The sequence below is a fragment of the Heterodontus francisci genome, chromosome 24 (assembly GCF_036365525.1).
Source record: "Heterodontus francisci isolate sHetFra1 chromosome 24, sHetFra1.hap1, whole genome shotgun sequence".
Lineage (NCBI taxonomy): Eukaryota > Metazoa > Chordata > Chondrichthyes > Heterodontiformes > Heterodontidae > Heterodontus > Heterodontus francisci.
In genome coordinates, this window is record NC_090394.1 from 16,502,917 (window position 1) to 16,527,932 (window position 25,016).

Consider the following 25,016-nt stretch of genomic DNA (forward strand, 5'->3'; position numbering starts at 1 on the left):
GAAGGGTGGAAATTAGAAGCAAATTTGATAAAGTTTTCCAGTCCGGGGCGGGAGCAGGAAACGGCACCGATACAGTCATCAATGTACCGGAAAAAGAGTTGGGGGAGGGGGCCTAAGTAGGACTGGAACAAAGAATGTTCGACATATCCCACAAAAAGACCGGCATAACTAGGACCCATGCGGGTACCCATAGCGACACCTTTTACTTGAAGGAAGTGAGTGGAGTTGAAGGAGAAGTTGTTCAATGTGAGAACAAGTTCAGCCAGGCAGAGGAGGGTGGTGGTGGATGGGGACTGGTTGGGCCTCTTATCAAGGAAGAAGCGGAGAGCCCTCAAACCATCCTGGTGGGGGATGAAGGTGTAGAGAGATTGGACGTCCATAGTGAAGAGGAGGCAGTTGGGACCAGGAAACTGGAAATCCTTCCCTTCCTTGACTTCTCTGTCTCCGTCTATGGGCATAGGCTGTCTACTAATGTCCATTATAAACCCACTGACTCCCACAGCTAGACCTGCTGAGTATTTCCAACATTTCTTGTCTTTATTTTATACTAGTTCAACCCAACTGGAGTATTCTGTCCAATTCTGGGTACCACACTTTAGGAAGGACGTGAAGATTTTGGAGAGGCTACAGAGTTACAGGAATGGTTCCAGGGATGAGGGATTACAGTCACGTGGATAGACTTGAGAAGCTGGGAAGATTTGTTAGGAGGTTTTAAAAATCATTAAGGCTTTATATAAAGTAAATAAAGGGAAACTATTTCCAATGGCAGAGGACTCGATAACCAGAAGGCACAAATTTAAGCTGATTGGCAAAAGAACAGAGGTGATGTGAGGAAAAACTTTTTTTTTTACACGTGTTTAGGATTTGGAATGCACTGTCTGACAGGGTGATGGAATACAGTTTCAATAGTAGCTTTCAAAACAAAACTGGAAAAAAAGCCCTGAAGGAGAAAAGTTGCAGGCCTGTGGGGATAAAGTAGGACTAACTGGATTGCTCTTCAAAACAGCTGACATGGACTGAAGGGGACAAATAGCCTCCTTCTATGCTGTGATATTTGGTGATTCTATGATTCTACATACTTGCTCCTTAAAAAAAAACAGCAAAAATTAACTATTGGAGATATTAACAAGCTGTTTTAAAAAGTTGCATAATTTTGCAAATGTAGCTTTGTGCAAATATGAGGTAAAGCATTCTGACAAAATGAGCAATGTGAAGGTACAACCTAACTGGTAAAATTTTCAACAGTGTACAGAAATAAGAAGATTTAGCAGTGCTGACAAGCAGCCCTGATTTTAACCCAGAAATGCTTGGGTTGGTGGCGTGAAGACTCCATGTTTCTGACGTGAGCCCCAGGAAATTTTAAATCTCAGGCCTCATTTTAACAAGACTAATGATCTCCCCACTCAATGTGTTGTGAATTGGTCAGCCTTCCCCCCTGAAGTACCCATTTCCTAGTGTGATTTGTGGGCCCTACATAAGCAGGTATACACCTCTTAGAGAGGTTAGCATCCCTTCTTCTATTTATTGGGTAACAGCTCTGGAAGACTTCTTGCCTTCTCCCATAAGTTGAAGGACTGTTTCCACCCCCCCCCACCCCCCACCACCCCCCTTTCAGACACCTCCGAGAGATCCAAACGGAAGCAGCGAGGGCCAGGGGAGAACAACTATTCCCCACAGCTGCAAGGGACATCCTCAATGCTACCACAAAGCAAAGCTGAAAGGGTCAGTGCCAACAGCTTCAGTTCCTCATTCTCAGACCCCAGGACTGGTGAAATCCAGCAAGAGTTTCAATTCCCTCACAAGAACAGTAAGGGCAAGCTTAGCTCGTCACCTCGCCTAACACACCTCATCACATTGCTCTCATCCACTCCCCCACCACTCTCAACAATTCCCTCCCCTCCATCTCATTCTTCAAAATACAATTACAAGAGCAAACTGCCACACCATTGTCATTTCAAACACACTCAACTCTTCCTTTCCTCTCTTCACACCACACACTACCATCATCTTCTTACATACTATCAATTGCACAACCGCCAACTACTCCCACCACTCCTTCCTCACTTTGAACACACTTCTCTTTACATTCATCACCACACCATTCTCATTCCGTTGCTTCTTTCTACACTTCTCAATACATCCACTATATGCACAAGCCCCACACAGCTCAATTTACCTTCTCAACAGTCACTCACTAACCCACTCTTTCTGTAGGACAAGACCATGCATAATGCTAGGGAGAGGAGCAAGGTTCTTGCACAAGGTGGCATCTCACAGGAGGACATTCCTCCTGAGGATGCCTATCACAGCCCCCTAGGTACCAACTCAGAAACTGGCGCTCCGCGTAGGGTAGATAGTGAGCTGGAGGGGTCTGCATATGGTGAAAAACCTAGTAGCAGTGGGCAGCAGTAGGTACTGGTGGGAGGGACATCTCAGGAAAGATCTTCAAGAGGGCAAGGCCCTTTCCCAGCTCTGTTGAGGACAGAGATGAGAATTTCATGAGCCCAGCCACAAGAAAGCTGCTGGCCTCACACAAACTGCTATGAGATATTGGAAGCAATACTGAGGAATTTCATCATTGTGGCCAAGATTGCAGAGTAATACACTTCCAACCTGTGTGGTATCATCTCACAGTGCACCACCACTCTACCCTAGAGAACATGGTTACCTCAAGGAATGCTGCAGCTGGGCCCTCCCAACAGGACTGCATGTTTGCACACTTGGCAGCTTTGGTGAAAGCTCAAACAGATGCCATGCAGCCTCTGGGTTCCACAACAGCGAGCTTGATGGATCAAATCAATCACCTTCTGCAGTCTGCTCTCCCAGAAATCAGTGTAAGTGCTGAGGCTCCATGGAAATGCTAATTGCTCAATGGAAGCAATACTAGACAACTAACTTCCATCTCTGCAACACTGTCACCTCTGCCCACCACAGCCTCACTGCTGTGCCCCTTTTTGAAACCCTCATATATCCTTTTTTCTCCAGACATGACAATTTTAACACCCTCCCATCCTCCACACCATAAACTTCACTTGCCCAAAATTCTGCCACACATATATCCCGTCCTACTCTCAGTCCTGTTTTCCCACTGTACACTTTACTGACCTACACTGACTTCCCATTCCACAGGGCATTCAATGGCAAAATCCTTGTCCTTATCTGTAGCTTCCTCCATGGACCTGCCTCAGATGATCTCTACAATCTCATCCAGCCCTAAATCCCCCCCACTTATAGTCCTTTCCTCTGCTTCCAGCCTTCTCTGCAACACTCCACACCAGCCCACAATGGGAGCAGAGCTGCCAGCCATCTCTTCAGATTTCTCTCTCTAAACCTCTCTCTCTTCAACATAACATTTGATCACCTGTCCAAATCTTTTTTTCCCTGACTTGCTATCTGTTTTCAATACACTTATCTGTGAAGCCCCTTGGGTCTTTTTTCACATTAAAGACACTATATATGTTCAAATTGCTATTGTAATCTGGTAATGTTTTTGAAGACATTAGATACGAAGTGAGAGAAATTGCAGTTGATTCCATGACAAGTGTTTGACAACATCCAACATCCTGACTAATGTAAGAGGTTAGAGAATGGGAGGTGAAGTATGAAGCTATCTATATAACTCCTTAAAAACAATTAACAGGATAACTACAAAAATAGAATATTTTCAAGCTGGAAGGATGTTATGAAGTGGAGTAGTCCCAGGGTTCTGACATGGGATACATCTGCACAATTAAAGATTTTATTTACTTTCATTCAATTTATATCTAAAATATATCATATATAACCTTGATGATAATAACTCAAATCTCAAAATTTGCAATTAATATCAAAGTAGGAAGCAGGACAAATAATTTGGAACAATGTAACCCGATGGATCTTTTAGTTAACAGCCTAATGTGGACAAGTGAAAATTTAGTATGGAAACAAGCGACCAAAAGAGGAGTATTAAATGGGACAGTGGTATAGCAGCACATTGATCAGGAAAAAAAAATCCCACTATGAGTACTGTATGCATTTCTGGACAGTTGATAAAAAGATATGCTACAGAAATGCACAACAAAAATGATTCCTAGGAGCTGAAATTTTAACTTATATGATTGAGAAAATTTAAGGAACTTGGCCTTAGTTTGGAAAAACGATTGTGATGACCAAATTCAATTTTCCATGAATTTTCCCTATCTTGAAGGTGTAAATTCCTCACTTGTCCAGGGGCACTGATCATCCTCCAGTAATTCAGCCAACTGAACATGCTTCATGTATGATCCTTAATAGTGAGCATGTTGAAGACTACCTGATCACTCAAAAAAAATCTTTTTTTTAAAAAAAAAGAGCAATACACGTCTCAATATTCTCAAAAACAAATCACAACTCAAGCCTTGACATCATCCCGTTTCACTTTAATTTTGGCAAACTAGATTTATATGTACACATACTGGGAGGCCAAGGGAATTAAATGGCTAGGTGCCAGCAGATGATGAGGCTGCTGTTGAAATAAAGTTAGGAATTTGTGCCTGTTAAAATCAATAGTAATTTTAAAGAAAAATATAAACTCGTCTGAGATACCTCAGCATTATAGTAAAACAGTTTATTTTGTGCAGTCATACACCTAGGCCCAGATGTCGACAAGGTTGCGTAAGCAGGTGGAGGGAGGAGTTTTGGTCAGGAACCACATGCTTTGGAATTTTCAAAGCGTCTGATGACTGGGGATGAGGGCCAGTGGCAGAGAAGATAGTAGCTTGGAGGAAGCTTTCCTGCTCCTCCTGGTCCCCCAACAGTGCCATGAGAGCACTTAACTTTTCCCTGAAGCTGTCCTCACGTTCCTTGAGCTGCTGGGTTTTCTGAAGCCTGGAAAACCCAGTCGGCCAGGATTAAACCTATAAGACGGGTTCAATGTGAGGTTCCCAGGCTCATTATAATATTTAAATGACCATCCTACCTCCTGCAAGCAGGTTGGTTGCCCGCACCCATCTCACCTCTGTTAAACATGGAAGTGGACGAGTGGAGTAAGGTTTGAGAATTTTTTTTACCGACTCCAACCTACCTGTTTTATGGGGGGGGGGGGGGGGGGGTAAATTACTCCCTTGTTTCAAACAGGCTTGTTTTCAGTTACTACTGAAAATATGCAACAAGAACCCTAGTGGTTCAAGAAGCCGGCTCACCACCACCTTCAAGGGCAATTAGAATACGCAGCAAATGCTGGCCTTGCCAATGACGCTCAGGGCCAATGAATGAATAAAAGATTAGATCATAGCTGATCTGCACCTTATCTCCATTTATCTGCTTTTGTTTCAGTAACCTTTGATACCCTTACCTAACAAAAATCTATCAACCTCAGTGTTGAAAATTTCAATTGTTGGCAGAAGTTCACATCCAGAGCCTTTTGGGGGAGGGGGTTCCAAATTTCCACGACTGTGTTTGAGGAACTGCTTCCTAATTTCATTCCCAAATGGTCTGGGTCTAAATTTAGTCGGTCCTTGTTCTGGATTCTCTACTTTAATTGAATCTTGTTAACATTTTAAACAATTTCGAACATAGAACATAGAAAACAGGAGCAGGAGTAGGCCATTTGGCCCTTCAAGCCTGCTTCACCATTCATTATGATCATGGCTGATCATCCAACTTAGGAACCTGTTCCCACTTTCACCCCATACCCTTTGACAGAAACATAGAACATAAATTTGATTAACATCTGGATTCAAGGAAATACAAACCAAGTTTATGTAACTTGTCCTCAGAGTTGCACCTTTGAAGCCTCAGTATTATTCTAGTAAATCTGCATTGTATCCCCTCCAATCCCTGAGGTACCCTGCCCAGAGCACAGTGAGGTCTGTCCAAGACTCTGTACAACTAAAACACAACTTCTTCCTCTTTATACACATCCCTGTTGAGATTGAACACTGCATCCTGGGCCACTTTACTGGATTTACTTATTCATTTTCCTCAGCAACGGAATTCCAGAAGAAAATGAAGTCAAGCTGTAAATTCCCAACTTTATTGCAGCAGAGAGCCATATTTTTCAGGAGGACATTTCAGAAGGCTAAAACTTTGCCAGGCATAAAAATGACAGAATACAGCAGTGGAAGTAGGCTTAGAATCCAAGAAATATCAACAGGAAAACCTTCGAATAACTTGGTAGCACTCCAATCTCAGCCACAAAGAGTCCAGTGGCCTGTTAGGAGGGAAGCTTTTACAGGGATTTCCAAAATAATGGGTAGGTTTACAGCTCATTGTGTTTATCCCACCCCACCAAATGAACTGAATGATTAATTCAAATTTGGTCGGATTTTTGGAAACTTAACAGGTAGTAAATGCTTCAGCCAATCATGATTTTTAAAAAACTATATATATATATATATATATGTATGATGCTTTTGGAGATCTCTGAACGGTGTGACATATACTAGTTGCAAGACTTTTAATCGGGGGATAGAATCTTAAATGTCTTTATATATATATATATATATATATACACACACACACACCAATCCAAGTTCAAACCAAAACCCAAAACTGCTAACCTTATGGACTCCTTCTTCGTTTGCTTCAACTTTCTTTTTGACTTGCATGAGTTGCCACATATCCTTCACTGGCCCTGTGCTGCTGCCGGGTGCGGAGAATTTGCGATGCGGTGTCTCAGCCTGGCTGCGGGCCAGCAGTTCTGGAACAGTGGGCAGCTGGCTCAGCGTGTCCAGTGCGTTCTGCAGCTTGGCAACTTTTTCCTCCAGCTGGTGGAACAGCGAAACCGACCTTCCATTTTCGCCAGCCTTCGGGGACCCGGTACCAGTTGCTTCAGGAGCCTCCGCAGTGCCGATGGTCTCCGGACTCCGGGGTTTGATAAACTCACTCTCCACGTCTCCCACCATCTTCTGCACTTCTCCAATTTGGAAATGCTCCAACATGCCGTGCAGCAGGGCGTGTAGCGCATTGAAGTTACATACCCCCAACTCAGGGGTGCCGATGGCGAGGTTAACCAGCTCGGATAAAGTAAATGTGCGTGCCATCTTTCTACCTTTCCAATAATTACATATATGTCTCTTTTTATGCTAGCGCAAAATCAGCGGCGAGCAATGGAACTTCTCTCACCTCTTCGCGTGGCATTGCCCCCAAAGAGCGGCCCATTGCCCAGCCCACCAATTAACCCCCTGCCCCCCACCCGCTACACCACAGTTGCTAAGTTACCCGGCCTGCGGCATGGAAACGCCTTTATTCGGGTTGGTCCTATGTCACCTGGGCTGCAACTACCAGCGATGGGGGTTCGTGACGTTTATGCTCCAGCTTCATCCCATGAGATGCATTGTTCTGCCAAATATCAGCTAGAATGTACAGACTTTTATTTGACATCCCTGTCACCCTTGAACACATTGGGTTTCATTGCAGGCAGTGTTTGACAACTAGTCGTTATAAACGCTATATCTGATGGGTAGCCTTCTTTATTTGATGTCCTTCCATGGGAGCAGTATTCAACTAGTTCCTTTATTTTTCTCCATGGATCTCCTTAGCTTTGTCCAAAGAAAATAAGAACCAAGCAAATTTTCCACAGTGCATTGATAATGCTGCAGGACAGACAGAACAGTGCAGTGGGATCGGTATCAGATTCTACTACAAAAAAGCTGACACGGACATGATTGAGACCAGGGTCCTGCTTTGTGTTATAAAATTGTACGTTTCTGCATACAGGTATGGGAATCTGCAGTTTGTCGAACTCTATCTGATGCAGTGTTATCCAATACATTAATCACTAGCCACATTTGGCTAATTGTATTTTCGATTAGTAAATAAAAATTGTTGAGCATGTGATCTCAATATTCATAATTTCCACAGTGTATGCGTGTATTTTTAACAAGTTTGTGTGTTTGTAGACAAAAAGTAAACGTTGTTTATTGATCATCATGTGTGCTTATTGGTTTTCTGGTAAAATTGGTGTGCAACCCAGGTGAAAACTCTCGACGTCAACAGGAGAAGCATTGCATGAAGAGGGGAGCTGTCGTTGTGGTTCGCTCGACCAATTGGAATAACCGCCCTAGGCCAGCAGAAGAAAGCAAGGCAAGAATGAGCAGCTCCAACAGGACACAACATGACAAACAGCAAGCAGTATCCAGCTGTTGTCTGGATGGAGAGCAGGGCAGATCTGGTGCATCTTCTGAAAGTGGATGTTATAGTATCATAGAACCATTGAATCATAGAATGATACTGCACAAAAGGCAGCCATTCAGCCCACCATGCCTCTTCGGTAGAGCTTTCCAATTAATCCCAGTTGATCTTTCCCCATAGACCTGTATATTTTTTCCCCTTCAAGTTTTTATTCAATTCTCTTTTGAATGTTACTTCCACCACCTTTTCAGCTGTGCATTCCAGATCACAACAACTCACTTAAAAAAAAATCCCCATGTCATCTCTGGTTCTTTTGACAATCAGCTTAAATCAGTGACCTCTGGTTAATAATCCTTCTGATGCTGAAAACAGTTTCTCTTTATTTACTCTATCAAAACCAGACATGATTTTGAACATCTCTATGGAGAACAACCCCAGCTTCTACACATAACTGAAGTCCCTCATCCCTGGTACCATTCTTGTGAACCTCTTCTGCACTCTCTCCAAGCTTTTGACATTGTTCCTGAAGTGTGGTGCCCAAAATTGAGCACAATACTCCAGGAATCCTAACCAGTGTTTTATAAAGGTTTCGCATAACTTCCTTGCTTTTGTACTCTATTCCTCTATTAATAAAGTCAAGGATCTCATATGCTTTTCTAACAGCCTTCTCAACTTGTCCTGCCACCTTGAAAGGTCTGTCTCTTCCTGCACCCCATTGGAAATTGTACCATTTAGTTTATATTGCCTCTTCTCATTCTTCCTACCAAAATATATCATTTCACACTTCTCTGTGTGAAATTTAATCTGCCATGTGCCTGCCCATTTCACTAGTCTATGTCCTCCTGAAGTCTGTCACTGTCTACCTCATTGTTTACTTCGCAGTTTCCTATTATCTGAAAACTTTGAGATTAAGCCATTTATACCAATTTCAGGTGATTAATATATAGCAAAAAAGCAGTGGTCCTAATACCAACACCTGGGGAATACAAATAAATACCTCCCTCCAGTCTAAACGACAAACATTCACCAATACTCTCTGTTTTCTACCCTTAGCCAATTTGTGTCCATGCTGCCATCGTCTCTTTAATCCCATGAACTTTAATTTTGCTAATAAATCTATTATGTGGTGTTTTTTCAAATGCCTTTTGAAAGACCATATACACATCAGCCACACCACCTTCATTATCTGTTACTTCATCAAATAACTTGATCATAGAAACACAGAAATAGGAGTAGCACATTTAGCCCCTCGAGCCTGTTCCATATACCTATGTTTGCCCATATCCTTTAATTGCTTTGGATAACAAAAGTCTATCACTCTCAGATTTTAAATTAACAATTGATTTAGCATCAATTGCCATTAGCAGAAGACATTTCCGAACTTCTACTACCCTTTTTATATAGAATGTTTCTTAATTTTATTCCTGAAAGATCTGGTTCTAATTTTTAGACTGTGCCCCCTCGTCCACAACCAACAGAAATAGTTTCTCTTAATCTACCCTATCAGTTCCCATTAATGTCTTGAAAACTTCGATCAAATCACCCCTTAACCATCTAAATTCCAAGGAATACAGCCCTAGCTTTTTTTAATCGCTCATTGCAATTTAACCCTTAGATTTCAAGTAGCATTCTGGTAAACAGCACTCCCTCCAAGGCCAATATATCCTTCCTAAGGTGTGGTGCTCAGAACTGCTCAGTGCTCCAGGTGTGGTCTAATCAAGGCTTTGTGTAACTGAAACATGACTACTACACCCTTGTATTCTAGTCCTCTAGATATAAAGGCCGGCATTCCATTAGCCTTTTTGATTTTTTTTTGTGCCTCTTCATGACATTTTTATTGATCTGTGTACCTGGAACCCCAAGTCTCTTTAGACTTCCACTGTTTATAGCTTTTCAACATTTACAAAGTACCCTGTGCTATGCTTTTTAGGTCCAAAGTGGATGGCCTCACATTTGCTACATTGAAATCCATTTGCTGCAGTTTTGCCCATTCACTGAATCTATTAATACCTGTTTGTTATTTTATGCTTCCATCTACACTGCATACACTGCCTCCTATCTTTGTGTCATTGTCAAATTTGGATACTTGGCTTTCTATCCCATCATCTAAGTTGTTAATAAATATGGTGAATAATTGAGGCCCCAACACAGATCGTTGCGGGGCACTACTAGTCACATCCTGCCAATTAGAATACCCAACCTTTATTCCGACTGTCTGTTTCCTGTAACTCAGACAATTTTCTACCCAGGTAAATAATCTGCCTTCCATGGCATGTGTTTCAACTTAAGCTAACAGTTTCTTATGAGGGACTTTATCAAATGCCTTCTGGAAGTCCATATAAATAACATCCATAGACATTCCCTGTCTATTACTTTAGTCATCCTTTCAAAAAATTCAAGCAGGTTTGTCAGGCATGACCTACCCTGTACAAATCCAAGGTGCCAGGATCAACATTCTGACTGTCCTGACCGTCTTTATCCTTATCATCACAGGCAGCAAGCACATTATACCTGTTGAACAGGATTGGTTACCACGAATCCTCATTCTCTATCTCACCCAGGTTCTCCTTACTCTGTACACTAGCTGGCTCATCAACCTGTACCTCTCTATGACCAAAGTTTGAAGCAAACTGTCCAGAATCTGCTCCCCCTACATTATGTGTCGGAATGCCTCCAACTCGCAGCCCAGTTCAATGGCTTTGAGCCAAGGAGATTCAAGATGGAAACACCTACTGCAGATATGTTCTCTCTGCACAGTCTCACTGTCCACAAACTCCCACATATCGCAGTGCAGACACATAACCTACTCTGCCATATCTTAGGCTATATTATTTATATCTACTTTTTAGTTTGTTGTGAGGTTTTTTCTTTTTCTACACACTAACTTGCACTAAGCACTAAAACATTGGACAAAAATGTTAAATACTTACTGTCTCAAATTTACACAAACCACTACAAGTATTGGAGGCAAAATGTAGCACCTGCTTCCTCCTCTGCACCAAATTCCTAACTTTTCCACTCTGCTTACGATGCACTCTGTGCTGCAAATACTTGGTGTCAATCAAGTTAGTCAAACATATTTGCCTTTAACTTTTAGGACGTTTATTACATTAAAGGTGCTATGTAAATATAAGTTGTTGTTATTGTGTTGACTTCCATTTATTAGCCCATATTTTTCTAAATGCTCCCCCACTTCTGTGTTAGGCTGACTGCCTGTAGTTGCTGGGTTTATCCCTCTCCCCTCTTTTTAAACAGGCATGTAACATTTGCAATCCTCCGGCCCCACCCCGATATCAAATTAAGACTAGAAGATTGTAGCCAGAATCTCCATAATATTCCCTCAGCAACCAAGGATACATCCCATCCAGAGCAGGTGACTTTTCCACTTTGAGGTATGGCAACCTTTTAAGTAGTTCCTCCATCTATTTCCATCCTATCCAATATTGCTACTACCTGATCTTTTGCTGCTCATTGGCAGCACCTCTGCTCTAGTGAAGACAGATGTACAAAGTAACTCAGCCATGGTCTCTGCCTCCACAAAAAGATCTTTTTGTTCCCTAATCAACCGACCCATGCTTTGACTACCCTGTTACTACTTATATGTTTAAAAAAGATTTTTGGGTTCCCTTTTATTTTAGTTGTTAATCTAGTCTCTTACTTCCTCTTTGACTCTCATTCTCTATTTTTAGATTACTTAGATCTCTACTCTCTAAATTCAGCTTGTTTCTCTACTGTAGTATGAACCATACAATTGTCATAAGCCTCTTTTTTCTGTCTCATTTTAATCTTCATATCTTTCGTCATCCAGGGAGCTCTACCTTTAGCTGTCCTTCCTTTTCCCATCATAGGAATGTGTCTACCCAGTAGCCAAACTATCTCCTCTTTGAAGGCCTCCTGTTGTTCAATTACTGTTCTGCCAAACAAATTTCGATTCCAATCCACCAGGGCCAGATTTCTTTTTAAGCAATTTGCTGTTAACCTCCTCCAGTTAGCAATGAAATGACACTGGACAGACCATCCGGCATCAACCTAGGCACTGGAAACGACAACGGCAAATCCAGCCCTGTCGACCCTGCAAAGTCCTCCTTGCTAACATCTGGTGGCTTGTGCCAAAATTGAGAGAGCTGTCCCACAGACTGGTCAAGCAACAGCCTGACATAGTCATACTCACCGAATCATACAGACAATGTCCCAGACATCACCATCCCTGAGTATGTCCTGTCCCACCAGCAGGACAGACCACCAGAGGTGGTGGCACAGTGGTATATAGGTGGGAGGGAGTTACCCAGGGAGTCCTAAATATTGTTTCCGGACCCCATGAAGTCTCATGGCAACAGATCAAACATGGGCAAGGAAACCTCCTTCTGATTACCACCTACCTCCCCCCCTCGACTGATGAATCAGAGTTCTCCATGTTGAACACCAATTGGAAGAAGCACTGAGGGTAGCAAGGGCACAAAATGTACTCTGGGTGGGGGCCTTCAATGTCCATCACAAAGAATGGCTTGGTAGCACCACTACTGACCGAGCTGACAGAGTCCTGATGCACATAGCTGCTAGGCTGGATCTGCGGCAGGTGGTGAGGGAACCAACAAGAGGGAAAAACCTACTTGAACTTGTCATCACCAATCTATCTTTCGCAGAAATATCTGTCCATGACAGTATTGGTAGGAGGGACCATTGCATAGTCCTAATGGAGACAATGTCCCATCTTCACATTGAGGGTACTCACCATCATGTTGTGTGGCACTACCAGCATGCTAAATGGGATAGATTTCGAACAGATGTAGCGACTCAAAACTGAGCATCCATGAGACGCTGTGGGCCATCAGCAGCAGCAGAATTGTATTCAATCATAATCTGTAATCTCATGGCCCAGCATATCCCCCACTCAACCAGTACCATCAAGCTGGGGAACCAACCCTGGTTCAATGAAGAGTGCAGGAGGGCATGCAAGGAGCAGCACCAGACATACCTAAAAATGAGCTGTCAGTCTGGTGAAGCTACAACCCAGGACTACTTTGTTACGACCAAGTGAAAAAGGTGTTTGGCGGGTCCCTCTCGGTCTTCACCAGGTCTTACCGTAACAGGATTTAATTTTAAAAACAATGTGTTTTTAGCTCCCCGTTGGTGAATCCTTGTCATCACTTTCCAATTATAAGGCAAAGAAACAAGCATGAACAGGTTTTCTTAGATTTATAGAAGAAAGGTTGAAATTTATTAAACTTAAACTCTAATTCGGTAAATGCCTATGGATACACGACGTGCCCACGCTAGCATGCATACGCAATACACACATGCAGATAGAGACAGAACAGAGCAGAAGAAATAAAGTGGAAAAGTTTTAGGCAATCTCTGTAGAGGTTTTTTTGCTACAGATCTTCGAGCTCACTTGATTGTAGGTCCTTGATTGTAGGTAGATCTTGCTTTTCATTGGGGCCCAGTATTCTTAAGTCTTGTTCGCTATAGGAGACTTTTCTGTCTTGGGGTTCATGTGTCTTCAGCAGATTCTGAGTTCCGTGATAAAGAGATGGGAGCGGACAGGAGAGGCTGTGGCGAGCCAGCCAGGGGAGAACTTTTTCAATCCAGGAGCAAACAGACACTCTGAGTTCAAACTGTTTGTACAATTCAGAAAATTCCATGTTGCCAAGCAGGTTAGTCATGTGACTAACTGGTCTGACCACATCTTGGCTCTGTGGATTGTATCATCTTACCAAGGCCTGGAACGCGCTTCCCTGCCTTCAATGACTGGTGCTCAAAGTCCATTTTGGGTTAGGTGGATAAGAGAAGTAACTTCTCTTGTCTCTATTGGTATGTAAATGTCTTCCAGCCAAGTGCCTGGCAGCCCTTGTAACAGGCCTTCTCTTCTTCCCAGCAACAATTTGAAATTTAATGCCCTTGACAAAATCAATGTGCCTCATTCTTGGCAGGTGTGGGGCCTGCATGACAACTTGCATGCCAAACAGCAGAAACAGCATGCAATACACAGGGCTGAGCGATCCTCCAACCAACGGATCTAAGCTCTGCGCTCCTGCCACATCAATTCATGAGTGGTGGTGGACAATCAAATAACTGACAGGAGGAGGAGGCTCCACAAATATCCCCATCCTCAATGATGGGGGAGCCCAGCACATCAGTACAAAAGACAAAGCTGAAGCATTTGCATCCATCTTCAGCCAGAAGTGTCGAGTGGATGATCCATCTCGGCCTCCTCCTGAGGTCCCCAGTATCACAGATGACAGTCTTCAACCAATCCAATTCACTACACGTGATATCAAGAAACAGCTGAAGACACTAAATGCTGCAAAGGCAATGGACCCTGACAACATTCCGGCAATAGTACTAAAGACTTGTCCTTCAGAACTAGCCGCGCCCCTAACCAAGCTGTTCCAGTACAGCTACAATGCTGGCATCTACCCGGCCATGTGGAAAATTGCCCAGGTAAGTCCTGTGCAAAAAAAGCAGGACAAATCCAACCCAGCCAATTACCGCCCTCTCAGACCGCTCCCAGTCATCAGCAAAGTGATGGAAAGGGTCGTTAACAGTGCTATCAAGCGGAACTTGCTCAGCAATAACCTACTCAGTGACGCTCAGTTTGGGTTCTGCCAGGACCACTCAGCTCCTGACCTCATTACAGCCTTGGACCAAGCATGGACAAAAGAGCTGAACTTCAGAGGTGAGGTGAGAGTGACTGCCCTTGTTATCAAGGCAGCATTTGACCAAGTATAGCATCAAGGAGCCCTAGCAAATCTAGAGTCAATGGGAATCATGGCGAAAATTGTCCGTTGGTTAGAGTCATACCCAGCGCAAAGGAAGATGGTTGTGGTTCTTGGAGGTCAATCAGCTCAGTCTCAGGACATCACGGCAGGAGTTCCTTAGGGCAGTGTTCTCGGCACAACCATCTTCAACTGCTTCATGAATGATCATCCCTCTATCATAAGGTCAGAAGTGGGAATGTTCGCTGATAATTGCACAATGTTCAGAACTATTCGCAACTCCTCAGATACTGAAGCAGCCCATATCCATATGCAGCAAGACCTGGACAACATCCAGGCGTGGGCTGATAAGTGGCAAGTAACATTTGCGCCACACAAGTGCCTGGCAATGCCATTTCAAACAAGAGAGAATCTAACCTTCTCCCCTTGAAGTTCAATGGCATTACCATTTCTGAATCCCCCATGATCAACATCCTGGGGGGGTCACCCTTGACCAAAAACTGAACTGGATCAGCCACATAAATACTGTGGCTACAAGAGCAGGTCAGAGGCTGGAAATTCTGTGGCAAGTAACTCACCTCCTGCCTCCCCAATGCCTGTCTGCGATCTACAAGGCACAAGTCAGGAGTGTGATGGAATACTCTCCACTTTCCTGGATGGGTGCAGCTCCGACAATACTCAAGAAGCTCGACACCATCCAAGACAAAGCAGTCCGCTTGATTGGCATCCCATCCACAAACATTCACTCCCTCCACCACCGATGCAGTGGCAGCAGTGTGTACCATCTACAAGATGCACTGCAGCAACTCACCAAAGCTCCTTCAACAGCACCTTCCAAACCCACGACCTTTACTACCTAGAAGGACAAGGGCAACAGATGCATGGGAACATCGATAGGTAGAATAAAGACTGTTACTTGTAGGTGGGAGGAGGAAAGGAGACAGAGGCTGGAAGATTTTGTGTGTGTGTGTGTTTCTGAAAACTGTCTGGGCCACACACTAATAAAACCGCCTTCCCCATTGCCTGGCCCAGGACAGCTGGATCTGCCTGGGTGAAGTTTTCTTTAGTCTCATCAATGGCCTAGCAAGCCTGTCAAGGGCAATTAGAGATGGGCAACAAATGCTGGCCTTGCCAGCGACACTGATATCCCCATGAAAGAATTAAAAAAAAGACCTGGTGGAAGACTGTGCCTGGCCAGTTGCAGCTGTCTCAGATGAAGACATCTGCTCCCCCTCTACCAGATCACGGCCAGAGACTTTAATAATCTCCAGAAAGTGCACCCCTGCAGTAGCCACCCACCCACCGAGCCCCACTTTGCGTAGCGACCCTGTCCCTGTAACCTTTCTCCTTACTCCATTTTTCTCGCCCTATCTATCTCTCTTTAAGCGGCAACCAACTTGACCTTCAATCTCCTCACTAATTATTATTGTAGTTTAGAGCTGCACAGAAGGTAAGAAGCCACTCTCCCTTCCCAATCTAACAGAGAGCTGGTTTCTCCTTCTCAGATCCTGTCTGTGCAGCCGAAAGCTGTCATCAGATACATCAGGCCTGAGACGGGTGGGTGTGACACATAAAGCTTCAATGACGACTCCAACTTTGCCATCAGCAGTGTCTGCGAGGAGCTATGAAGGAGTGGCTGCCTCTCCTGCTCCTGTAGCCCTGTTACCATTCACTATAATCACCAAAACACATGGGGTGAAGAGTACACTCAACCCAACAAGATGATCGAGGCATGGGTCAAAGGCACGGCTGTGATTGTCAACCCTTCAACCATCTTAGCCGCCTTGAAAATGTACAGCAAGGCGGTGTATTCTTTCTGAAGACCGAGTAGGTGGTGAACCCGGTCTTAGAGAGGGCTTCACAATGGGTGGGACCTTTCTGTTCGTAGACCTCTTGAGGCCACCGCGCAGCAACTCAACATCTCCTCATCCTTTATTCCAGGTGAGCTCCTCCCCCCCCCTACTTTGCCTCCTGGGGGAGATAAGGTTGGAGATAGCATCCACCCCACTCAGCTTCAGAGAGACCGGCCTCCGGCATAACTTCTCCTTCCGGTGCCAAGTCTTTGTGGAAATGGCACAGGAGGAGGACATAGAGGGTGCGTTCTCCATTCAGCATCAAGGGGCCACCTACCACGTCTTCTGGACGTCGGAAAGTGTGTGGTTCAACACCTGTAAGAAGGTGGGGCACGTATTAAGAAACTGCTCCATCTACCAGGCCGCAAAAACATCGCAGGCAGCCAAGGCTCGTGCCATCAGCCCTCCCTCCCTCTCCCATTCCCGCATCCAAACCCTTGAGCATGCAGTCAGTGTTGGCAGCTAAAGTCACCACAGTTGCCGGTGGGGAGGGGGTAAGCATCCACGTGGAAGGAAGACATGGTGCAAAAATAAGTACCTCGAGACAGGCCCCCCCAGATAGTGCGAGGCAGCCTGCAAGTGATCCCACGTGCGACTCTGAATGTGCCCACTTGACAGAGCATTCAAATCCCATGGCCGGTCTCAGGTGCAGGACCGAGGGAGAGTGCGGCGCCGGAAGCCTCGACATACATGGAGTTGCCTCCCTCTACATCCCTCCTGGAAGGGAAGGAGGAGGCACTGCTCCTTGGAGGCGGGGGAGAGCCCGGAGAAAGGACAACGCTCCATGGAAAAGGAGTTAGTGCCCCTCGCAGATCCTACCACCTCCCTCATGCCCCCCCCCCCACCCCACCACACACTGTCAAAGGGAGATCGTCCATCCCTCGGGAGGGTGAAACAGGTCCCTCTCTTCAGGCTGTGCCTCCCAGGGATGGGAGGTGTTCCTTGCCCGAGGGAGGGATAGTGCATACACCCAGGAGAACCCAGTCACTCGTCGCCGGCTGAGGCATCCTGAAGGCTGAGGCGGGAAAGGTTGATGAAGCTGAGTCCACCCGATCAAGTATTGACATCCCCCAGGATCTACTCGACCTGGTGGAAGATTCAAATAAAAAGGCCCCACATGCTGTCAGTGGTGGGGGTGTGAGGTTATTCACACAGTAAGAATACAAAAGGCATTTGACAAGGTATCACATAGAAGGTTATTGCGCAAAGAAGGAGCTCATGGTGTAGGGGGTAACATATTAGCATAGATAGAAGATTGGCTGGTTGGCAGAAAGCAGAGAGTATGCATAAATGGGTTCTTTTCTGATTGGCAGGATGTGACAAGTGGAGTCCCGCAGGGGTCTGTGCTGGGGACTCAATTCTTTACAATTTATATCAATGACTTAGATGAGGGGAGCAATGGCATGGTAGCTAAATTTGCAGTGACACAAAGAAAGGTAGGAAAGTATGTTGTGACGAGGACATAAGGAGGTTGCAGACTGATATAGATAGGTTGAGTGAGTGGGCAAAAATCTGGCAGGTGGAGTATAATGTGGGAAAATGTGAAGTTGTTCACTTTGGCAGGAAGAATAAAAAACTAGAGTGTTACTTAAACGGAGAACGATTGCAGAATTCCGAGGTGTAGAGGTGTTCTAATGCAGGAGTCACAAAACGTTAGTATGTAGGTACAGCAGGTAATAAAGAAGGCTAATGGAATGCTATTCTTTATTACAAGAGGAATTGAAAATAAAAGTAAGGATGCTATGCTTCAGTTATCGAGGGCATTGGTGAGACCACATCTCGAATACTGTGTGCAGTTTTGGTCTCCTTATTTAAGGAAGGATGTAAATGCGTCGGAGGCGGTTCAGATGAGATTTACTAGATCGAGTTACCTGAATGAGCGGGTTGTCTTATGAGAAAAGGTTGGACAGACTGGGCTTCTTTTCACTGGAGTTTAGAAGAGTGAGGGGAGACTTGGTTGAAGTATATAAGATCCTGAACGGTCTTGACAAGGTGGATGTGGAAAGGATGTTTCCTTTTGTGGGTGAGTCCAGAACTAGGGGGCACTGTTTTAAAATTAAGCAACAACCTTTTCAGACAGAGATGAGGAGAATTACTTTCTCTCAGAGGGTTGTGCAACTTTGGAACTCTCTGCCTCAGAAGGTGGTGCCGGCAGGAACATTGAATATTTTTAAGGTGGAGGTAGATAGATTCTTGTTCGGCATGGGAATCAAAGGTTACCAGGGGTTGATGGGAGAGTGGAATTCGAAACACAAACAGATCAGACATGATCTTATTGAATGGTGGAGCAGGCTAGAGGGGCCAAATGGCCTACCTCTGCTCCTAATTCGTATGTTCGTAAAAGCAGAATATTTTTGAAAAGGCATGAAACTTGTAAATGTTGATATTCAGAGAGGCTTGGGTGTACTTGTACAAGGAACGCAGAAAGTTAGCATGCAGGCACAGCAAGCAATTAGGAAGGCAAATGGCATGTTGACTTTTATTGCAAAGGGATTGGAGTACAAAATACGGAAGCCTTGCTACAACAGGGCTTGGGTGAGACCATATCTGGTCATGCCGTTTTGGTGTCCATATTTAAGGCAGGATATACTTGCATTGGAGGTGGTACAGCAAAGATTCACTAGATTGGTTCTTGGGATGAGAGGATTGTCCTAGGATGAGAGGCTGAGTAAATTGGGTCTATACTCTCTGGAATTTAGAAGAATGAGAGGTGATCTCATTGAAACATACAAGATTCTGAAGGAGCTTGGCAGAGTAGACACTGAGAGGTTGTTTCCCTGGCTGGGGAATCTAGAACATGGGGGCACAGTCTCAGGTTAAGAGGTCGATCATTTAGGACTGAGCTAACGAGAAATGTCTTCACTCAAAGGGTTGTGAATCTTTGGAATTCCCTGCCCTAGAGGGTTGTGAATGCTCCATCGTTGAATATATTTAAGGCTGAGATCGACAGATGTTTGGTCTCTCAGGGATTCACTGAATACCAGGAGTGGCGGGAAAGTGCAGTTGAGGCTGAGGATCAGCCATGATCATATTGAATGGCAGAGCAGGCTCAAGAGGCCTAATAGAGTCATACAGCATAGAAACAGGCCCTTCGGCCCACCGCGTCCATGCCGACCATAATGCCTATCTATCCTAATCCCACCTGCCTGCATTAATTCCATATCCCTCTATGCCTTGCTCATTCAAGTACCTGTCCAGATGCCTCTTAAATGTCGCTACTGTTCCTGCCTCCACCACCTCCTCAGGCAGCTCATTCCAGATACCCACTATTCTTTGTGTGAAAAATTTACCCCTTTGATCCCCTTTAAACCTCCTCCCTCTCACCTTAAATCTATGCCCTCTAGTTTTAGTCACCCCTACCATGGGAAACAGACTTTGGCTATCTACCCTATCTATGCCTCTCATCATTTTATATACCTCTATCATGTCCCCTCTCAGACTCCTTCGCTCCAGGGAAAACAGACCCAGCCTATCCAATCTCTCTTTATAACTCAGCCCTCCAAACCAGGCAACATCCTTGTGAATCTTTTCTGCACCCTCTCTAGCTTAATCACATCTTCTGTAGGTGGTCTACTCCTGCTCCTATTTCTTATGTTCTCAACTTGTACTCTGAAACCAAAAGATCCTCTAAGATATCTATTTATTTGAATTTTTGAACTCTGTTTTTCTTACATGCCAACCTCGAAAACAAGCAAAAGCTGACAGTTCAAATCAGCTCTCTCTCTGTCTCTATATACATATGTCTTATGACACATAAAGACAAATTAGGTTGCAAATGCAATGAAGAATAGTGTTACGCCAATGTGTTTTGTTGAATAATAATTTTCTTTGGCCCACTGACTGGAGATCTGACTTTATATTTTTTTGAAGAAATTTAAAAAGAACATTTTAAAAAAGGATAACTGTTGGCAGCTTAAGATGATCACCTAGGTTGTAACACTGTATCATACATTGCAAAGGACTGTGAGGAGGGAGACAAAATGGCTGCATTTTCCAGCAAGAACCAAGACCCAGGAAGTTTAAAGGGGCTGTTTGTTCTTTTCAGCAAGCAGAGAAATACTGCTAACTGCTATGTTTGAATCATTGAGTGATTGTCATGTGATAAGCCCCTCGTCATCTGTGGTTTTAAGCTGTTGTTGTTCTCTGCAGCAGAGGAGAAGCAACTGGACTCTGACATGAACAGACCCTAAGTGGGGATTCCCCCCTCCTCTCCATTCCAGCTTGCAAACTTCAAATCCTGCTTGATGAATGACCACCTTTGCATAGTCCGGCTACAATCAGAAATCCCACTGGAGAAAATCATCCACATCGCTATCTCCAAGAGACTCACCAAACCAGTCATCTAACTCTTCAAACTAAAAGCGTCAGGACCACTAATTTCAGCTGGAAGCCAGCCGAATCACCAAACTTCACTGTATACCTTTTTTATGGACTCTAACTCAACCAACCTATCTTTCTCCACTCTGTAACCTATTTGTGTGTGTGTAAACTTTTAGTGTATCTGTGAGAGTGAAAGTTGGCATGTTGTTTAGTATCTTATTAGTTCGATTTAGGTACAATAAAGTTAACCTCTTTCTTTGTTAAACTCAAGAAAACCTGTCAGATTGGTTCTTGTTATGATCATAACAAGTAAGTAATCAGTATTAGTAGGGAAATGGTGTTGGGGAAATTGATGGGATTGAAGGCCGATAAATCCCCAGGGCCTGATAATCTACATCCCAGAGTACTTAAGGAAATGGCCCTAGAAATAGTGGATGCATTGGTGGTCATCTTCCAAGATTCGAAAGACTCTGAAACAGTTCCTACAGATTGGAGGGTAGCTAATGTAAACCCACTATTTAAAAAGGGAGCTAGAGAGAAAGCAGGGAATTATAGACCAGTCAGCCTGATGTCGGTAGTGAGGAAAATTCTAGAGTCCATTGTCAAAGATTTTATACCAGAGCACTTGGAGAACAGTGGTTGAATCGGGCAGAGTCAACATGGATTTACGAAAGGCAAATCATGCTTGACAAATCTACTAGAAATCTTCGAGGATGTAACTAGTAGAGTTGATGAGGGGGAGCCAGTGGATGTGGTTTATTTGAACTTTCAGAAGGCTTTCGACAAAGTCCCACATAAGAGATTAGCGTGCAAAATTAAAGCACATGGGATTGGGGGTAGTGTATTGCAATGGATAGAAAATTGGTTGGCAGACAGGAAAGAAAGAGTAGGGATAAATGGGTCTATTTCCGAATGGCAGGCTGTGACTAGTGGGGTACCACAGGGATCGGTGCTATGACCCCAGCTAATCACAATAAATATTAATGATTTAGATGAGGGAACTAAATGTAATATCTCCAAATTTGCAGATGACACAACACTGGGTAGGAGGGTGAGTAGTGAGGAGGATGCAGAGAGGCTTCAGGGTGATTTGGACAAGTTGAGTGAGTGGGCTAATGCAAGGCAGATGCAGTATAATGCGGATAAATGTGAGGTTATCCACTTTGGTAGTAAAAACAGGAAGGCAGATTATTATCTGAACGGCTATAAACTGAGAGGGGAATATGCAGCGAGACCTGGGTGTTCTCATACACCAGTTGCTGAAATTAAGCATGTAGGTCCAACAGGTGGTAAAAAAGGCAAATGGTATGTTGGCCTTCATAGCGAGAGGATTCAAGTGCAGGAGCAGGGATATCTTGCTGCAATTATACAGGGCCTTGGTGAGGCCACACCTGGAATATTGTGTGCAGTTTTGGTCTCCTTATCTGAGGAAGGATGTTCTTGCTAGAGAGGGAGTGCAGCGAAGTTTTACCAGACTGATTCCTGGGATGGCGGGACTAGCGTATGAGGAGAGATTGAGTCGGTTAGGATTATATTCGTTGGAGTTCAGAAGAGTGAGGGGGGAATCTCATAGAAACCTATAAAATTCTAACAGGACTTGACAGGGTAGATGCAGGAAGGATGTTCCCGATGGTGGGGGAGTCCAGAACCAGCAGTCATAGTCTCAGGATATGGGGTAAATCTTTCAGGACTGAGATGAGGAGAAATTTCTTCACCCAGAGCTTGGTGAGCCTGTGGAATTAGCTACCACAGAAAGCAGTTTAGGCCAAAACATTGTATGTTTTCAAGAAGGAGTTAGATATAGCTCTTGGGTCTAAAGGGATCAAAGGGTCTGGGGCAAAAGCAGGAACAGGTTACTGAGTTGGATGATCCGCCATGATCATAATGAATGGCGGAGCAGACTCGAAGGGCCGAATGACCTGCTCCTGCTCCTATTTTCTATGTTTCTAAACACCTACTGAATTGGCCAGTATATCCACTCCGAGAAGGAATTAAACCTGTTGTGGTCAAACAAGGAGGGAAAAGAGGGAAGCCCTTCCATCCCTCCTCATTTGACTGTAAGAATAGGCTTCTCTTAGTTGTAGGTGTAGCCAAAGTTGCATCACATTTAATACACAAAAAACACAATCAGCATCAGTGGTAGATTTAGAAATTACTAAAGGGGGATGTGAGTATTTAAAGCAAATAAAAAAATTATCTTCTTTGGGGAATGCCCTCTACCTGGACATTTTGATATTTGAACTGAATTTGGTGCATTTACTAGCATGGTGGCGCCCTCTACAATTGAGTGTACAGTTATAATTTTTTTTTGAAGTAAACTGACCATATCATTTCAACCCAACTCTATATTGCGTTTCTCGCCCTGGTGTTTTCACAAGTGTGATGACAGGATGCTCAAAAAACCCAGCAGAAATCTTTAAAAAAAAATGTTCACATACAGCCAAAAGCCAGGCATAACCCAGAAAATTACATCAAGGAAATGTTTCTGTATATTGCGGCATTTAGCATAGTATCATAGAGTTATACAGAACAGAAACAGGCCCATCGTGTCTGAGGGCAGCATAGCAGCTCCGAGCGGTGCGTAAACTTACACCAGAGAGAAGCTGAAGTGTTTTTTTTTACATCCATAGCCGTTTTGTGATGCGTACCTTGTATTGCGAAAGCCAAAAAAAATTAACTGTAATTAGCGGCGGCCGCTCACCGTTTTCTGTTTGCTGGCGATGTGTTCTGGGAGTTGTAGTCCCCATTGCTCGGCTGCACCGTCACTTCCTGTTGCGAAGGCGGACGGAAGAACTACAATTCCCAGTCTGCCCGGCGCCGCTGCGCCTGCGTACTTATCGAGGCCTTTTGTGCCACTGGTTCGGATCGGTTTGTGAGGCTCGGCGAAGCGGTCTTTGTATCAGCAGGTGAATAATTATTGTCCGTTAGTGCAACACGTTTCCTAAAGCTGCTTTTGTCTTTCTACAGTAAAATTTTTAGTTGTATTGTTTTGTTGGTCTAAATTTGAGGCCATATTCAGCATCTTGTACCCAAGCAGTAAATGGTGTTTTGTTATGAAGCGGCTGACTGAGGGACGGTGAAGGTTTTGATGTTGATGAATCCAGTTTAGGATGGTGTAGACAAATGGAATACAAGTAAAAACCTCTACAAGGGAAATTCTGTCATTTGAAAAATTAGATGTAAGAATGTTGAGTGTAATGAAATCTTGGTGATACCATATTTATGCAAAAATAGGTCATTTGTGGTGTTTGTAAACAGAAAAAGATTTGCCCAGTATTATTTCTTGTAGACAATAGTATTTGAACTTGATACAAGTTTTTATATTTGTGGTTTAGAATGCATATGAGTGCTGTGGGTTGATAGCCACAATATCTTTTTACATATACACTTTACCAGCTGATTTCAGATGTGTATGTAAATGTAAAATTTGGATGAACATGTGGAGTTGCAATCACTGTGGAATGGATTTTTTTTTTTGTGGCTATTGCAATTGATTTTAAATGTTTGATTCAGTTAAAAATTGTCACATATTCCGGGGCACTTAAGTTAAAATTATATAGCTGCCCATTTTCTTATGTTTATCAATTTGACATATTGGTTGTACTTCAAGCAGAAGGGATAGACAACAAATGCTGGCCTTGCCAATGATGCTCATCCCATGAAAGAATAAAATGATTAGTCATTTATGCAGCAAATCTTTACTATCTTTTATAAATCAAAATATACAGGTGTTCAAGCTGGATAGCAGTTGTTACTTAAGAGTGGCTTATTACACTTCAGCTTTTCAAATCCTCCAAGGCCTCCCCCACCATATCTCTAATCTTCAGCTCTATATCTCACCAAGATGGACTGCAGCAGTTCAAGAAGGTGGCTCACCACCACTTTTTGCAGGGGCAATTGGGCATGGACAGTAAATGCTGGCATTGCCAGTGATGCTCATGTCCTATGAAAGAATAAAAAAAAAACTCTGTGCTCCTCTAATTCTGACCTCTTGCACATTTTTTATTTTATTGCTCCACCATTGGTGGCTGTGCTT

General features: G+C 43.8%; 2 protein-coding genes across 6 annotated transcripts in view; one reads left to right on the forward strand and one right to left on the reverse strand.

Annotated features, from left to right (window-relative positions):
- The window catches only part of LOC137383216 (glutamine-rich protein 2-like), a 190,684-nt gene extending 183,585 nt beyond the window's left edge, over window positions 1–7,099 (reverse strand). For all 3 annotated transcript variants that reach the window (XM_068055707.1, XM_068055706.1, XM_068055708.1), the window contains exon 1: window positions 6,519–7,099. In XM_068055707.1, coding sequence (XP_067911808.1) covers window positions 6,519–7,001 — 483 coding nt within the window. In that variant the 5' untranslated portion in view covers window positions 7,002–7,099. The remainder of the gene's footprint in view (window positions 1–6,518) is intronic.
- Window positions 7,100–23,784: 16,685 nt separating this feature from the next.
- cdip1 (cell death-inducing p53 target 1) overlaps window positions 23,785–25,016 on the forward strand; it is a 47,647-nt gene continuing 46,415 nt past the window's right edge. Inside the window, exon 1 of one of the 3 annotated variants that reach the window (XM_068055709.1) lies at window positions 23,785–23,886. The gene's annotated coding sequence lies outside the window, so the exon portion shown is untranslated. The remainder of the gene's footprint in view (window positions 23,887–25,016) is intronic. The other 2 variants (XM_068055710.1, XM_068055711.1) reach the window with 2 other exon arrangements.